Source organism: Podarcis melisellensis, assembly GCF_964234715.1.
Source record: "Podarcis melisellensis genome assembly, chromosome: 9".
Lineage (NCBI taxonomy): Eukaryota > Metazoa > Chordata > Lepidosauria > Squamata > Lacertidae > Podarcis > Podarcis melisellensis.
In genome coordinates this window covers 34,624,441-34,643,237 of record NC_138541.1, presented here as the reverse complement: position 1 = coordinate 34,643,237, position 18,797 = coordinate 34,624,441, and the positions used below count along the sequence as shown (strand labels likewise).

General features: G+C 41.1%; 1 protein-coding gene across 2 annotated transcripts in view; it reads left to right on the top strand.

Annotated features, from left to right (window-relative positions):
- The window catches only part of ELF2 (E74 like ETS transcription factor 2), a 40,932-nt gene extending 25,207 nt beyond the window's left edge, over window positions 1-15,725 (top strand). For both annotated transcript variants that reach the window (XM_081926073.1, XM_081926074.1), the window contains 6 exons: window positions 8,190-8,303; window positions 9,185-9,358; window positions 9,746-9,835; window positions 12,289-12,481; window positions 12,948-13,286; window positions 14,011-15,725. In XM_081926073.1, the coding sequence (XP_081782199.1) occupies window positions 8,190-8,303; window positions 9,185-9,358; window positions 9,746-9,835; window positions 12,289-12,481; window positions 12,948-13,286; window positions 14,011-14,638 (1,538 nt within the window). In that variant the 3' untranslated portion in view covers window positions 14,639-15,725. The remainder of the gene's footprint in view (window positions 1-8,189; window positions 8,304-9,184; window positions 9,359-9,745; window positions 9,836-12,288; window positions 12,482-12,947; window positions 13,287-14,010) is intronic.
- The last annotated feature ends 3,072 nt before the right edge of the window (window positions 15,726-18,797 follow it).

The following is an 18,797-nucleotide window of genomic DNA, read 5'->3' as shown; positions in this document are numbered from 1 at the left end:
CCTTGCGCCGAGGTGCCTCTGGCGGGTGCAGGAGCCACGACGGGCTCAAGGTCCTCATTTTTTGGGGAGGCGCTTCTTGCCCTCTAAACTTTGCTTTGCGCTGGGAAGGGTGTGGGAGCAGCCGGGGCCGGGGGGAGACGGGGGCACCGGTACTGCTGCTGCTGTTCCCGGGGCGAACGGCATGTGCCGCCTCCAGCGAGGATATTTAGCTCATTTTCTCCCCCCCCCCCTCAACCACCATAGCGGAAGCGCCGAGCTCCCTCAGGAGCCCCTGTGCGCGGGGTGGGGGGGAGGGAGTGACGGGCCTGGCCGGCCAATCAACTGTCAAGAATGTTCGAAATCAGAATGCTACCGTCTTTCATGGGCGGGGCTAGGCTCCTTCAAGCCAGTAGCAGCGAGGGAGAGGTTGAGTGGCAGCGCTTTCTGGCTCTGACAATGCGAGCACGGAATTGGAGGGAAGAGGAAGGATTGTAAATACGGAAGCGAGGGCGGGGCTGGTGTGAGCGCGGAGGGGGGAGGAGGAGCAGAGGAGAGTCGCAGTGGGGTTTACAGCGTTCATAAATGTCCTGCGCAGGAAGCACTGCTCTTCCTGGATCTGATAACAGGTAACGGGGATTTTTTTGCACATCTAGGACCAGAACGTTCTTGCCTCTTAATTAATTACCCGTCGTTGATGATACAGAGAGAGCTTCAGCAGCACCCCGAAGTAGCTTTTGTGACTGCATTTCCACTAACCACTGCTTTTCGCACAAGTTTTAATTGAGCTTCTAGCAATAACACCACAAAATTTCATACTGTTGTGCGAAGGACAAGTGTAAACATTTTTACATTAATGGTAAACTTCATTTGGAGTGTCATAAAGATATCAGTCATAATTTCAATGTTGGGTGTAAAGGTTTTGTTATCCCAACACAAAAATTTATTATTCAAACACCATGGTCTTCCAAATACTGTAACCTCAAAGCTGTGGTTATTAATACTTTTTTAGCTATATTGTTTTATGGATCCATTTCATTGGAATGAGATTAAAAAGAGTGAAGTTTAGGTACAGGCCATTTTTTTCGTTTGCTGCCTTCAGCTACTTTTTGTGTCTCTTATTTAGTCAGGAGACTCTGTGAGGCAGTGCGGATATGCTTGTCTCCTTTTTCATGTGCATACTAGTGTTGAGGACACCAACAACATTGGTGTTCAGTAGCAGTAGTTTTCTGTTCTGGCTGGCTGGGGGTTTATATCTGTGCACTGCTGTTTGCTTCTATGGTTCCTTTGTAGCATGAGGGTACCGTACATGTAAACTTTTATTTTTTTTAATCAAAGGTAGACGTGGTCTTTTCAATGCCCTCCCCCTGGTTTGGTTTCCAAGTGTATCCTCATGCTGCATACCTAGTTGCTACTACAGAGAGTTATATAGTTACTTGCCTGCTGTTTCACTTTGCTTTTTGCTGCAGATAAGCTACTTCTACTATGATGTTACAGAACATTTATAAATATTTTGAACACTAACGGGGAAAATTCAGTGTACAGAATGATGTAGCTTCCACAATGGAAATGACTGGTTACTTGGACTGGAGAAATCTTATGCTAGATTTAGATATAAAGGAGTTGTGTGCTGTTATAATGAAAGAGCTGCAATCTCTTGGAAGGAAAGTGAGAGAGGGAGGGAGGGAGGTGGAGAGAGAGAGGAGGAGGAGGCAGGGAATAGAGGGAATGAGAACTCTTGAAGAAAGGTAGCCTGGGGGTGGAATCTTTGCATAGAATGGTACAGGGATACTTGCCTATGGATGGGGGTTGTGAAGCAAGCTAGGGAACAAAGACCCAGGAGTGGAGTAGGGTTTTATTTTCTATATTTGAAATAATCAGCCAAATAGTGGCTTCAGGGCTCTATAACCTAGTAATATGGCTTTCTAAAGCAGTCAGTTGAAGATATTGTGTTCTACCTGCTTTATAAACATGTGTGGCTCTTAGGAAGTTGAAATTCTGGCCATAAATATTAGTGAAGAGATTTTATTTCACTAAACTTCGTTCACAGCTTAAAATGCATCTGGTGTATGATGTAATATGGACTAGATATTACTGACCTATGTGCTGCCTATCCCCAAATACACCAGAACACACTAAATTTGTGTTAAGAACAACACTGGCAGTAGTTTAATAGCAGAATCCAAGCTCCTGGAAAAGCCAAGAATTGGACAAGCCTGCACTCAAATGCTCTTGTGCCACCTAGTAAGTTTATGGCTGTTGAATGATTTGTATAGAATTTGTGAATTTGTGCTGTGTCTTTTTTCCGATGTGGGCTCTAATTCTACTGCTTACTGAATCGATCAGTTTGATCTGGTGTGTCTGCTGGTTACCTATAACTTGGGAGTACATGTTCACAGGTTTGGAGCTCAAGTGAGGGACTTGGACTATAGCTGCACCCAGGAGCAGAAATTGAACTAGTGTTAAAGGTAAAGGTAAAGGTACCCCTGCCCGTACGGGCCAGTCTTGCCAGACTCTGGGGTTTTGCGCCCATCTCACTCAAGAGGCCAGGGGCCAGCGCTGTCCGAAGACACTTCCGGATCACGTGGCCAGCGTGACATCGCTGCTCTGGCGAGCCAGAGCTGCACACGGAAACGCCGTTTACCTTCCCGCTGGTAAGCGGTCCCTATTTATCTACTTGCACCCGAGGGTGCTTTCGAACTGCTAGGTTGGCAGGCGCTGGGACCGAGCAACAGGAGCGCACCCCGCCGCGGGGATTTGAACCGCCGACCTTTCGATCGGCAAGCCCTAGGCGCTGAGGCTTTTACCCACAGCGCCACCCGCGTCCCTGAATGCAGCACCCTTGACCATGAGCCACCCCATAGAGCAGAGTTTCTTCATTCTGCACATGCCCGTTTATGTTTTCAGTTACCACCATGTCACTTCCTGCCTCCAGTCCCTCCTATTGCAAAATAGTTACTACTGTAACAAGAGCCTATGCAGATCAATTGTGAATTGTACAGAAACATTGTCTTTGGACAGATGATAAAGCTCAGAATAGGGAATGGTGCCATCTACTGGGGAGCAGGATTTGAACAAGTCTCCCAGTTCCTAATGCAATATCCGTGGAGCTGAAGCATGGGGCTAAGTGTCATGAAGAAGTAGCTGCTCTTTATACTTACCAACCTGACAGGTTATGGTTAGGAGAAGGAAGAGGAGTTGGTTGAACATTTGTAGACATAATTGTTGCACTGCCTTTGCTAGTAACTGGTGCCTTCTGTACAGCAGGTGTGGCTTTGCTGAAATGCCCTTGCAGGTCTAATGGGAAGCCCTGGTAGAGGCCTGGTATCCTAGCCCCGCAGCAGAAAATTTTCCAGTGCAATGCAAATGACCCTAATTTGGATAAGAAAATTCACACACACCCCTTGAAAATCCACATTACTGCTATATACATTGCCTATACATATTGTCCATAGTTGATGTGATGCCATGATTATTTGGGGATTTATGTAATTGCTGTGGATTTAGAAGATGTATTTCCCATTGCATGTAACCCTGGGGAATGTTTCAACTAATATTTCCTTGAATGATACTCATAGAAATTAATGAGCTTCATGAGTAAAACTTAGTTGAATTCCATCCATGATAATGAGTTTCTACTAAGTAAGGTTGCTTTGGCATGTCAAGAAGATATGAATGCCAGTGTAACAAAGTGATACTGCTGCATACTCTCTGAGATATCAAAATCAAGAGTAAAAATGCTATGAATACTGAAAAGTTTAATAGAATAAGCTCATACTCAATTTTAAGATAAAGCTGTAGATTTTTTTTAAAAAACTTGAGTATTTTTGCTGTATGTGGAAAAGCTATCATAAGACAGGAACTACAGGTCTATGCTTTTCTATTGAATACTTGTATCATGTCAGAAATAACACCTGCAGGTCCAGCTGGGCAAACAATATCTGTGCATATCCCTCCTTGCTTTTCCTTTTCAAATGTTCCACTGTTCTATTATGTTTTTGTCCAGCTTTTAGTGCTTACCATGTTTCTAGATAAATATGAAAAAATATTACCACCATATCTGGACGTATGTGGCACCGGTGGAACACTTGGAATATTTATGGACGTCAGTTTGATTATATCACAGTGATGCTGTGCAGATGTGTGTTTTGTACGTTATCATTGGAGAGCATGGTATAATACTACTGGCTGGCAGCAAGAATGATTGATGACTGTACCAGGAGTGATCCAAAGGCAGGGTGTGGTGGGTGGATGAGCAGTAGACCACGGCCTATCGAGCAATTTAATTGCACAAAAAACTGCATTTTTTAGGATTTTTATTTATTTATGGTAGTTACATACCATTTTTCAGGTACGTCTTTCAAAGCAGTTTACGTAAGAGCATTACACCAACAAGCATCAATTTTTAAACAAAAGTTACAATAAAACGGGAACGACAACTGTTTGTTTAGATTAGAATAAGCTGTAACTGCTGCTTCTTTACTCCCCTCTGGGCAAAATGGTCCTTCAGAATCTCTTCCAGTGACAGTTGGAGGAGGAGGGACACCACTGAGAAGCCGGGTGGTGGCGGCTCACCAGGTTGTTCTTAACAGTTGTGGTTTATTCCATGTTTGAATGAAGTCCTGGAGCTTCATTCAACTAAATCAACTAAAATAAACTAAAATAACAAGTATTGGAGATTTGAAACATTGCACTGATTTGGAAAAATAATTTCTTAAAGACATTTAACTTGAGTTGAACCTAAGAGCAAGTTATCAACTTAATTTAAAAAAAAAGTTTTTGGGACTTTGGAGATGCCTTCTGAATAACACCCACCTTTTAAAAAAAAGTAAAAATAAAACATTATCTGAACAAGTTCTCTACAGGAAGGGTCAGTTTAGGGCTTAGGCTTTGTTTTCAGAAAACAAGTCTATATTCTCACAGCTCTTCTATGTCTGCTTCAGTTGTGATACTCTGTTACTAATTCTATAAAACATGTTCTTGCCAGGTGAGGTATTCACTAGCTTTTCACAAGTACAGTAGTTCATAATTACTTCATTGCTGGGGAACTTTTAATAGGAAGGTGGAGCACTTTTGGTTCTCCAATTGTTGGTGGACTACAATACTCATTCTGGGAGTTGGTAACAATATATGGAGGGCCACAGGTTCTCCTCCCTTGCTTTAAGGTGTAATCTATAAGAGTGAGGGTCAGATAGTAGCTGAGAGCCTGAACTGTAAACAAGGAAGTTTATTGTTCAGGTTTTGTGTTCTTGCCTAATGCTACCTAGTGAGCAAAATGGGTAGGTCATTTTGGACAATTTGGGGAGTGGTCCGAAACTTGCTGCTTCCCAGAGCTCTGATGGAGGGGGCACTATTTTTCTGTTCTAAAGCATGCCAAGAGATGCAGTACTTTTTTCTGTTGAGGATGTGATGGGAGAGTGGGGGAAATTGCTGCTGCCGGTGGCTATCAGGAGAAGATATGCTCATCAGTTAAGCCCCCCCCCAACTTGCTTGAAATTCTGCTTAAGTATTAGACCCCAGAAATAGGCTTTTGAGTAGTTCTCCCATTTTAAGAGAAAGAGCACAAAGGTGTTATGTTCCCTTTCCACGACTTCCAGTCTATGTTGTCACCCTTCTCACTCTCTGTTAGATTCTGCAGATAAATTTCTGCAAGTTTCCAGATTGTGTGCAGAATTTGGCTTTGTTGGTGCAGTTTGTCTGTTTTTATTGTGGTTGGGTGTACTACACCTGATTTTCAATTTTTACACAAATTGTTTGCCAGTGCTTCAAACTGCCTGGGTCAGTATAGTTTGAGGATGTGTATATTGGAGAATTTGTCCTATTGTTTAGTTTAGAATGGTTTATAATGTTAAGTCTTCCTGTTCTCTCTTCTTGAAGATGCTTTAGAAAGGAGCGGGAGGGAATGGAATTGTGCATGTGCTAAATTTGATGGCAATTAACTTCTTTCTTAGTGCAGTATCTGAGAAGTATCCCATAGCATGTGCCTAAAGCCGTATCTCGTTCACAAACTCTACAGCAGAAATGGCAGGTTGTATGAAGCATTTCAGTGTACAGGCTAATGGATGTCTTTGTCTGGGACTAAGGGCACTGTACTTGAGAGATCTTTTGCTTTCCCATTTCTTGCTAATTAGCTCTGGATGCACAGGGTAATTCATTAGTAATTACTCTGGTACTTACAAAAATACTTTATAACCTTTGCAAGCGTCCGGTTTTAAAGATGGGGACTCAAGCAGTGCCATGTCCCTTGCTACCAGAAAGCTTAATAGCTGTGCTGGAGTTACGTTTTCAGGTGCCACAGTCAGGCTGTGGCATTTATCTGATGGCTTAGACATGTATTCCCCCCCCAAAAAAACCCCTTTATTATTGTTTTGTGTTTTTCCAAGCCTTTCCTGTTGGTAGTGCTACGGCCTGATTCACACAGCCAGTTTTCCTTATTAGTGGCTGCTGGGTCATGTGGTGAGCTCTTTTGAAAAAAAGGTTGCTGCTATTTTTGCAATGTCAAGCAGCCACCCATATGTGTGAATTGCGTCTTGGTGACTGAAGCATTTTTAAAAAAAGTTCTTCCTCTTCCCTAATTTAATTTTGAATATAGAAGTAACTGGATAGCCTTCAGGAACTTCCAGTGAAGAAACCGTGGTTTGAATCCTCATTAGCTTACTGGCACTGCAGATAGGTGACTGTAGTTATTCTAAAGATAGATTAGACGCTGGCAGCAGAGCTGGAATGGTTTAGCTTTGAGTAGATTTCCATAAATGGAAAAAGCAACTGGAGAGAGAGAGTGTGTGTGTATACCTTAATATGTGTGGATGATACTCAACAGGTGGCTACGTATTGCTGGTTTATAAAATCTTCATGAGGAAAAGAGAAAATGCCTTTTTATAAAATCACAATCACTACTTAAAAATCTAGCATTTCCCCCTCTTGTGTTTTCCGGGCAAGATCCTATTACATACATCTATGCAATCACTTTAAGACTTCTTTTATTGCGGAATTTATAAGGTTGCAATATCAATTTGAATGAGAAATACCAAACTCATGTCAACAATCATTCTTTTCTTGCCCTTTATGGAAAAAAATAAGAAACATATCATGTATGAAGCACAATCCTGGAGGACCAGCTAGTGGGAAGGTGGGATACAGATTTAGCAACAACAACAACAACAACAACAACAACAACAACAACAAATAATAATAATAATAATAATAATAATAATAATAATAATAATAATACTTTACCAGACTTTGCTGGGAAGTAGAACTAGCATGCAAAATAGCAATGTAGCGGTGTTCTCACCCCCTGCTTCTTTTGCACTTAGAAGCATAGAACCATAGAATTGCAGAGTTGGAAGGGACCCCAAGGGTCATCTAATCCAAATCCCCGCAATGCTGGAATCTCAACTAAAGCATCCATGACAGATGGCCATCAAACCTCTGCTTAAAAGCATCCAAGGAAGGAGAGCGCAGAGTCTCCTTTGGACTAGCCCAGACCTCCAGCCACTCCAGCCTCTTCCCTTCCTTGCCCTAGAATGCCTCTGAGCCACACAAGGGCCAAGAGGCATCCAGAGGAAGGGAAGGAGGTGAACATAAGAAAAGCTGTGCTGGATCAGAACTATCACTGATAGCCCCATCCTTTATGACATTGTCTAATCCTCTTCTAAAGCCACCCAGGTTGGTGGCAATCACACTATGAACCATTTTGTAGTTGTGTGCCATGATAATTTTTCAGATTTTCAAATGGGTCCAGGGTCCTCAAATGTTGGTGACCCCCTGTATAAGTGGCTTATAGGGGTTAATAATTGGCTGCACAGAAAAGAAAAAAAAGCTTTCTCTGGAGTTGATGTTAGATGAAGCTGTAACTAATAGTGATGCCAGCTGATTGAAGACTCCGGGGTTGGAAACCTTTTTGAGGCAGTGGGACAGATTCTTATCTTTCCTCACCATTATGGGCTAACTTTCACAAAGCACTGATTTCTTGTTAATATTTTGACTATCAATACCGTAATTGAACGAACACACAAGTGAATTGGTGAGAATGCAAAGGTATTCAGTCTTAATGCAGATGGTTTACTAGCCAGATTGAAAAGCACAACTGTAACTTGTGCCCAAGCTCCTATTGATAGGACTGTAAGGTTTCAACAAATCTTAAGGCCAGAAAAGAAAAAGCAATGAACCAAATCTACTTGTGTGATGGATTGTTGTTGTTTTTTGCACAGTGGAAGCATCTGTACATGGCAGCAATGTGCACTGTTCGGATAAGACAATTGAAGCAGCAGAGGCCTTGCTTCATATGGAATCTCCAACCTGCTTAAGAGATGCTAGAACTCCAGGTATTTCAATGACAAAAGTGCTTCTCTGTATAAATAATTACTTAAATCTGTTTGAAGCAGCCACCACTCTGAGCCTGATCCAGGTAGAGTACTTTCCAATACTAAGTGACCTGGGAAGGAAAGTCATGTAGGTCACTTCCAAACTATCTTAGTGATTTGTACTGTATGGCTAACTGGTACTCATGGTTTTATTATGATGATGATTTGTAAATTTAATTTGGTTCCACAGAATGACAGGGCATTAAAATTGTCCCCTCCCCCAGACTAATCAATCGGTCCATAAAACCTGTTGAGGTTGATGGTGGAATAGCATGTTTTCAGGTGTTTTGGGTTTCTTTCATTTACTGAAGAGATTTTGAACAGGCAGGTTTAAACTGAATTTGGAAATATTATAATTGTCCTCTGGCCTGTCATACTGCAACATTTTCTGTGGATCTATAATTTCATATTCACATGACAAAACTCAAAAAAGATGGGAAGTGACTTATTAAAGAATTGTACTTTACAATGGTTATTTGAGACTGAGACCTGACCCATGTAATCATGAACTGGGTTTCATTCTGAAAAGAAAATCAACTACTTGCTTTTTCTCAATTTACAAATCAAATGCAAAGTATAATGGAAGCAATGTAGAAAAGTACAGGGTTCAGTCATTTCGAAAGTTGAATTTATAAATGAACATTTCTGGGAAGCAAGTGTTTGGTAATACCTAAAAAGAAAAGAAAAAAACCCCTCCAGTTCTGTTACTTACTGTATTATATCTTATCCTGTATTGTGATACATGTGGGAAACTAGTTTGTTTTTGTTCTTCAAATGATAAGACAGTTTCTTTGTTGGATTTAAGCCAAAGCCTAATCTTATTTATTTATTTGTTTTCTTAGTGGAAGTTTTTGTCCCACCTTGTGTGTCAACTCCAGAGTTCATTCATGCTGCTATGAGGCCAGATGTCATTACAGAAACAGTAGTGGAGGTATCAACTGAGGAGTCTGAACCAATGGATACATCTCCTATTCCAACATCTCCAGAGATCCATGAGCCAATGAAGAAAAAGAAAGGTACATATGTAGTACGTAATTGATCTCATCCAGCCTCGCAACAGATCTATAAAAGTCTTAGAAATTTTGTGGAAGGGGGTTTATACCATAGAAATAACAATGATGTTCCTGGATGGATCATTGTCATATAATTCATTTACACAAGGGGAATGATTATCATGTTAGTTTAATTGTTGGAATTCTTTTAGAACATGCAAGTGTGAAGGAGATTCTGCTTAACTCAACATCAGATAAAATTGTGATATGTGAGACATGTTGCCAGCATCTCAGTGTAGCACCAGATAATGGCCCATTATTTAGATTTGAATGAAAACCTAAGCTGTAAGAGGACTCAAGCTGTGAAACATTTCTCCATGCATATTTCAGTCTTTCCAACTGTTTTTGCAGCTGGCCGTAAGCCAAAAACCCAAGTGCCACCAGCCATTTCCAGTGCGTCTCCAGACCTGAGTATAAAGAAGAAGCCAAGAGAAGGCAAAGGTAATTCAGTTATTTTTTAAAAAACATTTTATATTGTTTATATTATTTGTGTATTAATATTTTCATTGTTTGTGATTACATAGCAACAATACCTTAATGCTCTATTAAGAATGGTCGCAACCTTTCTTTTGAATGTAAATGTGTTGATGTGTCTCATGCAAGCTCTTGAAACTGTTTATTTGCTGATTTCTGGTGCACTAGGTACCTTCTATTAGTAAGAATTGAACATACACTCATTCAAACATGCTGGAAGGTGTGCCGCTCACTTCAGATTTGCCACTGCAGCCAGAGACATGCAGAGTATTTGTGTTCCTGTTCAGTCATAGTGGGTTGAATAGCTGTGCCTAGGGAAAATATGTGGCTTAAAACTTCTCAGCAGGTCCTGTCTTAAGTTTGGGAGAGTTTCTTCAGATATGCAAGGCACAGGACTACTTTTCTTATAAGATACCATTCTGTTGTGGCAGAGTGATATTCCAGAAGCCTGACGCTGTGCAAGTGGGAGGACTTGTGGTCCAGTCACCCCATCATCTTTGAGCATTGACCACGCTGACTGGGACTGATGAGAGTTATCTCAATCAGTCATTTTATTTGTATGCTGGCTTCCCAAAGTTAAAGCCACGCTCGAGGCATTTCAAAATTACATAATTGCAAACATAACAAAAGCACTTATAAACAATAAGTAGGTAAAGGTAAAGGGACCCCTGACCATTAGGGCAAACAATAAGTAAAACATTGAAAAGTACACAACCAAATCGAACAATTTCCACATAAATCATGAGAGCTAAAATAAAGATACAAAAATTTAGTATCAATAATAGTAACCCCCCCCCAAACCCCAAGAATTGGAGTTCAGTGACATATGGGTGGCTACAGCTTTCTTGCCACTGGCCAAAGGTGGTGGTGGTTGTTTTTAAAAAGCTTTTTAGGGATGGAATAACATTTTATCAGGCGATATTAGTGTTGACCTATGATGGTGTGTCAATCTCACTTGATGACTTGTCATTGCTCACTTTAGCTAATGCCTGATTATTTTCCTCTGTAAGGTTGCTTGAGTTGCTACTTGGTGATTCTCAATGCCCAGATGAAGTTAATTTTGTCATGTTTTGAATATCCTCTTTGTGCTGGAGAGGTTTGAGGGAGTAAGAGTGAGTGTGGACCAGAATGAACATTCAGAAATTCAACAACAACTTCTCTTTGTTAGCTGAACCGAAGTGGTTCTGAAATCACATTTTCCTACCATCTCCCTAGTAGTGTGTGTAAAAGTATATAATATGTGTGTGTGCCCTCAATTTATTTGAGGTGACCTTGCACAGTATGTTCAGCTCATGGAAGCAGAACTCTTGTGTATTCAGAGACGGACTCTAGTGGTAGATTGCCCCCTACTGAACTTCCAGTAAAAAGATGATGTTCTTATTTACATGTATCTCAAAGTGATTTACAACTATACCATAAACACAAACAGCTAACTAACTAGATTTAAAAACAATACAGACTTAATATGCAAGGCAGAAACTTGCTTCCAGCTAGAAAAACTTGTCTGAACAAAAATGTTCTCAATTGTTTCTGGAAAGTACAAAGCGTGAGCACTGGTACCTCAACAGGGACACTCTTCCACAAAATAATCGGTAGCTACACAGGAACTCTGAATTCTGATATTTTAGGGACTTAAAAGAGAAATTTATGTAAAATTCAAGTGTATAGTTGTTTTAAATATTTTTCCTAGTAAGTATGTAGAAGTGTCTAGAACTGCAAGGTGGTTAATATTCATCTTTCCTTGACAACTTCTTGCTGCTTAGGAGTCTTAGTTAAAGTTGGAAGATGTAAAACAAGATTAAAAAAAATTAGATTAGAAGAAGATTGAATTATATATTGATTTCAGAAAAAATATATAATGGTGATTTCTAATACATTCACAAAGTTTTTAAAATAAACTATATTCTTCAGACTTTCTAATAAAAATCCTTTAAGAAACATTTCAGAGCTGAGCCAGATTAGTTTGTTCTTGAGGAGCACACCATTGCCAGTAATCCTGCTTCATTATCACCAAAAACTCCTGATAAGATCCTTAGGATTGGCTATTGGGGGAGGAACAGAGTTTGTTTGAGACCCATTGAAAAAATAAATGCCCAGAAGCTCAGAAGTTCCAGTACCAAAAACCACAGACAGGAGGGTAGAGACATTAGTGTCTGCAAAGAACTTGATTTAGCATCATGTAGATATTTTTGGCAACCAACCCCACTCTTTGCTTTCTTTTCTACCAGAATTTAGTTTAATTGTGCTTCCACAGCTGTCTCCCTTACATATGGGCTGAACCCATTCTACAAGTTTCAGAAACAAGTGCTCACATACCATAGGCCAATGTAATAGCTAGTTGTGTAAGAATATAATGCTCTTCTTCAGTTTTAGAGATCTTTAAAGAGATTAATTGCCTGTTACTTATATTTTTATCATAGGAAATACAACCTACTTGTGGGAATTCCTTCTAGACCTTCTTCAGGACAAAAATACTTGTCCTCGATATATCAAGTGGACTCAGCGGGAGAAGGGCATATTTAAGCTTGTAGATTCTAAAGCAGTCTCCAAACTATGGGGAAAACACAAAAACAAGCCTGATATGAACTACGAAACAATGGGAAGGGCTCTGAGGTAAAAAGAAAGAAAATGGTGGTGGGGGGATGAAGAATGTTGAAGTTTTTTGTTTTAAACAAATCACTGTGTTATATCTGATTTGAAACTTTGCTTCAGCCTTTTTTTTTTTAGAGAATTTTATTTGATAAAATGGCATTTCACTTTTTAAGCCAGTTTGTTTCTAGTTTTTTATTATTTGTGGCAACAGCATTAAATATTAAAACAATATTCTGTTTTTTACCTTGCATGCTTTTTATAATCCCATAAGTAGGGGTATTTATTTATTTTTTAAATATATATACTGCTTGATAGGGTTTTTTTTAACAATCCCCACCTCAAAGCTGATTACAAAAAGATAGGTAATTTATGATGGGGAAAACAAGACTCTGGTCATCCCAACAAGGGTTTCTTGATGGTTATAAACTTAAAAGGTGCTTCATATGAACGTCATATAAACCTTTCTTGTACTCCCCCCCCCCTTCAGATACTACTATCAAAGAGGAATTCTGGCAAAAGTTGAAGGACAAAGACTTGTATATCAGTTCAAGGAAATGCCCAAAAACATTGTGGTAATTGATGACAAAAGTGAATGTGGCAATGAAGATTTATCAATCACCACCGATGAGAAGTCATTGGAGCGAGTGTCACTTTCTGCAGAAAGCCTCTTGAAAGCAGCAGCCTCTGCTCGTGCAGGAAAAAACGCTTCTCAGTTGAACTGCACAAGAGCAGAGAAGCCCATTACCAGAGTGGTGAATATCTCCTCACCTGGGCATGAAATGACATCTTGTTCCACAACCACCGTTCCAGCAACAACCGCTCCCAGGTTAGTGCTGCATGATTTGCCTGTTGGTGAGGCCAAAGCTTGAGGAATTAGTACAGTGTCATTGAATGACATTGTACCTGTCTTTCTGGAAACATTCTCAGTTTGAATATAGACAGACAGATGTTCTCAGTACAACATCCATAATACAGATTACTCAAACACAGGAGTTTGAAACGGGATCTGTTAAAGGTGAACTGTTAATCTAGTCTAGTCCTACAGTTTAAAACAAACCTTTTTGGTATTTCTCTTGTGAATCTCAAGCAGTAGAATGAGTAGAAACACAAGCAGCCCTCACATTTTAAGCATGAAATTTGGCCTGGGGAAGTCTTCAGTTTTCAATTCTTATTTATAGGTATAACAACATTTTTCTTTGTACAGTGGTACCTTAGGTTACATATGCTTCAGGTTACATATGCTTCAGGTTACAGATTCCGCTAACCCAGAAATAGTGCTTCAGGTTAAGAACTTTGCTGCAGGATGAGAACAGAAATCGTGCAGCGGCGGCACAGCGGCAGCAGGAGGCCCCATTAGCTAAAGTGGTGCTTCAGGTTAAGAACAGTTTCAGGTTAAGAATGGACCTCTGGAACTAATTAAGAACTTAACCCAAGGTACCACTGTATATAGGTAAACAGGCCTAGATTTGTGGCAAGTAGTTTATTTAGCAGATTTGTCCATGCGGCTTGCTTGATCTTAATGCAATGTTTTGTCCTCATCTATTTGACAGAACTGTTCGTGTGGCCATGCAAGTGCCTGTCGTAATGACGTCTCTGGGACAGAAAATATCGACTGTTGCAGTGCAGTCAGTAAATGCAGGGTCACCGTTGATTACCAGCACAAGCCCAACCACAGCAGCAACCCCAAAGGTCGTAATCCAGACAATCCCTACAGTGATGCCAGCATCTGCTGAAAATGGAGAGAAAATCACAATGCAGCCTACGAAAATAATTACCATCCCTGCTACGCAGCTCGCGCAGTGCCAGTTGCAAACAAAAACTGGTTTGCCCGGGACAGGAAGCATTAACATAGTTGGAACGCCACTAGCCGTGAGAGCACTTACTCCTGTGTCCATAGCCCATGGGACACCCGTCATGAGACTATCTATGCCGGCCCAGCAGGCAGGTAGCCATACCTCTCCCAGAGTTATTAGCGCAGTCATAAAAGGTCCAGAGGTCAAATCTGAAGCAATGGCTTTGAAGCAGGAGCGGGAGGTTAAAACGCTGCAGCTTGTTCAGGAAGAAAAGCCTGCAGATGGAACCAAGACGGTTACGCACGTGGTTGTGGTCAGTACGCCATCGGCTATTGCCCTCCCTGTAACTGTGAAAACGGAGGGGATGGTAACATGCGAGAAATGAAGAAAAGGCAGCTATGGACACGAATTACATAGACCATTGTGGAATTAAGTAAACTGACATATTTAGGGAGGCAGGGAAATGGACACAATCAAGAAGTTAACAAAACAAACTGATTTTAAAAAATTGTTAATAGTTATGCATACGTTTGAAGCTTACTGGAAATGAATTGATGTCCCATGTTTCAGTGGGAATGGAACCACATCCTCACGCTGACACAATTGCCTCTTGCAAAGTGGGAAACTGCTAAGCTGATAAGGAAAAATTCAGGGGTCGAGTGGGGCTCGAGGCTCACTGCATTATCAAGTTACACTAAGGCATGGAACACTAAGCTGGTTCTGTGAAGGGTTCCTGGTTTATGTCTCTGGGAAGGGCGGCGGGAAAGAGTCTCACTGTTACATGACAAATCTGATGCATTCTAATGTGCATACCAGCAATTATTACTGTGTCTTCACAGAATTCAACTGGTGCTATGTGAATAACTCTGCTACTAGGTATTTTAGAATGTGAATTAAAGGAGAGGATTAAAAAGCTTCTAAAAGAAGACGAAGATCTAGAGGGATTTTTGTATCATACAGCTTAAGCAGATTTAAAACGAAAGCCTTAGACTGATTTTCAGTTCTCTTTCTTGAAATAAGCTAATGGCTTGTTTGTGTAAAGCATTTTTTATTAAAACAATTTTTTAAAGATCTTATACCTAGCACAGTATTGTTATAGGATTACATGTAACATATTTTGTATGGTAGTTAAGTCTGTCAGTTTCTTAATTGTGGACAAAGTGGCCATAGGATTGTGGTGGCCTTTTGCTGCCGCAGGCCTGGGTCACCCACTTAGCCTCGACATCTGTGCATACATTTCAATTTCAGCTTCTACTCTGTCACTTGAAAGGTCACGCTTGGCATGAACTCTTGTCAGGTAGTTAAAAGAGCCTGTACATTTTTTTTAGTTAAAAGTTAGAGGGAAGTACCAGTGTTCAGAATGAACTATAATAGTTTGTATATTCAACATTTAAAGTATATTCTATTTTGTTGTACTCTTGTTTCAAAGTGTATTCAAGTAGGTTTTACTGAAATACAAACATGAAATTTAAGTTTAGTCTCTCTTTTTTAAAAAGTCTCTGGTGTTCATGCAGATAACACAGTACAGCAGTTTCATTCTTCCATTATTCTGAAACTATAAATTCATAATTTGAAGAAGTGTCAAGCAGTGGAGTAGCTTAGCTTATTGTGCTATGAAAAATGTAGCAAGAGATAACAGGTTCCACAGTCTTGCTTCTGAGATGTGAATTGTGGCCTATGTGTTTACTGGCTTGGTTTCATATTAGTAGGGATTATGTGGTGGTGGTGGAGGGAGCAGTTAGCCCAAAACATTTACCAGTAAGTGTGAAAGGAGGGAAGAAAATTGGGTGGTTTGGAGGCAGACTGGAACATAATCAATACAGACGTAATACCCAGTTCATAACGTGAGTAGGAGGCATCAGTGGAAAACTGCTGCAGAATAATTTTAATAAATTTTAAACATAAGAGACAACTATTTCAAGATACCAAGGACCATTTGAGGAGGTTTCTGGTGTTTCCCATTCTTCTGTGTTTTTCCAGCAACACTTGATCACACAAGCAGCATTCGTTACAACCTGTGAAGGGAAATCATTTTGGGAGTGCAATGTATTTTTGTTGAAAGTACCTATGTACCATAGCAGACATGTCCAACCCATCAATCCTGATCGATCAGTCAATCACGGGCTTGATCTGGGTTGATCGCGGGCCCAAGGCAGCTGGAGCACAGCACACTCAGTAGCTAGAAAGACAAGGGCTCCAAAGCAGGCATGAAAGCTCTGCAGCCCAGCCAGTTTGATGGGGGAGAGAGATGTGCTGGGGGGGGGGGTAGAAGGAGCCGGGTTTCTGACAGGGGAAGGTGGGATCAGGACCAGCAACAGCATCGCCTGCACAGGGGTGGAGGAAGGCAGGGGGAGAAGACTGGATCGGCATCAGGATCGTCTGAGTGGCTCTCTTTGACCGGGGGGTGGGGGCGTGTAGGGAGGAAGGGGGAGAAGTCAGGAACGGCATCGCCCACCCACCCTGCACCCATCCCTGGGTAGTAGATCACTGCCAGTTTTTATACTGGATCGTAGATCACACCCTACTTGTTGGACATCCCTGTACTAAGTCTCACTGAAAATGCTACTTGCCATCTCCCTTTCTAAATGTGCTGAATCCAGCAGCTGCCCTTCTGGCATAAGGGATATGTATGTATGCTGGCAGTGCTATATGAGAAAACAAAAAGCCAATCTAACAATATTTTGCAACTTTTTGTGGATGTATGTACGAAACCCACCTTGCACTGCATCAATTTTGGTGCAAGGTTTTCTACAAGCACTGGTGCCATTCCCAATGTAAGTGACGGAAGGGGGCGAATTACAGGGTTAATAGTGACTATTTCAGCAAGCTACAGCAGAGCGAAAGGCAGAGCCCACTTGCCTGTAATTTGGTTCCTTCCCTGTTTCCAGTCAAACTGGCCACTTTTAAGACTGGGAGCCTGAGTTTCCTTGTTTTCTTCCCAGCCCTCTTGTAAGTCTGCCAGCAGGGAATATTAACAATACTTTAGTGGCTTTTCAGCAGTTTAGTAGGCCTGGACAATCCTACTTTACCTTTAACAGGGAAAATAATTTAATCTAGTTTTCTTGGCTTTTGCAAATTTAATTGAAGACATTCAACAATCCATGGTTCGGAACTAGAGACAAGTCTGAGCTAAGCGGAGAATTCCCTTCCCTTGAAACTAAGCAATACATTAGGGCAGTATCTCTCCCTTGAAGGATTTCCCCTTTTTGTAAGTAACTCACTGTTCACTATGCAGTTTATGTCTTGGGTTTTTTTTACTGTTGGGCAAAGAGAATACACATCATAACAATTCTTTGACACCATTGCTAGAGTCAGTTCAGCAAAATCCCAAATAGATTTTAATTTCCTGTTTTAAAATCAAATGCACACAGGTCAAGACCCTTTCTTTTCTGGCTAACAGCCTTACGCAGATGTTAGGCAGCATCAAACCTGCTTATTAGATGTATATCTTATTTTAAAAGTACCTCTTAAGCATTTATGGTCTTTCCAGTGTCTTCAATACTCCATGTTAGCACTATGGATTCCATGAATTACTTGGAAGTCAAGATGTAAGCCCCGAAGTTGTTACTACTGGCAGTGTAATGGGCTAAAGATTTTGTGTTAGCTGTGGTGGTTTGTTAACAACACAATCCAAAGGTGATTTTACCTTGGTGGAAAGGGACCTGCTGGCTCAAAATTGGAGTCTTAAGTGGGTATCCGGGATCCCCAAACAAAATCTGTTTCCTGCCTTGCAACAGTAAAAGCACTTTCCACACAGGCAAAGCCACCCCTGGACTCAGTCCAAAATCTTCAGCTGTAATTGGCTCAACTGCCCATCTGTGTCACAGGGCCTCTGGTCGCCATTCCGACTCCTGCACTAATTCGAAGGGTTGCTATGCAACGTTGACAAAGTTACTTGGGTCACAGACGGAGTACAAAAAGGAAGTTGTTCAAGAGAATGAGGGGAAAGTAAGAGACAGGCACCTGAAAGGAGGAAAAGGGGGAACCTGGCATTGAACATGGGTGGGAAAAGACCTTAGGTTGGGCAGATGAGCCACAGTCCTTCATGCATGGAGAAGAGAAGACTTCTCATTTCCTACCTACTTTTGAGGGCTGCCTTCCCACTTGGTAACCTGGCATTAAGAGGAAACAGCTTTGTCCCTGTTCACATTCCCTCCCATAAGACCTTCAGGGTTTCAAAAGGGATTAAGGTTTACAGCTGCTGTTGTGGCTTTGCCAGCTTTGGTGATTGTGGGTTGACAGCACATTCCTAGGCATATTAAGTTGAAGGCAGATTCTCCTGAGTTCAACATGACATGGGGACTAAAAGCAGATTGAGGTCTCTCAATTCTGGTTGGGACTGTGGTAGCCTAGGGAATTCTTGCTGCCCATAATGTTCTGCAAATAAACTTCTTCCTAAACAACTTCACTGTGAAGCAGAGAGGGAATTGGCATGTTCTCCCTTGAATAGGGCAGCTTCAACACAGCAAAGGTTGCAAGCTCAATAGCGCTTCTAAGGTTGACCAGTCTTGCCTCAATTTACTCAGGAATGAGACATAATCCAG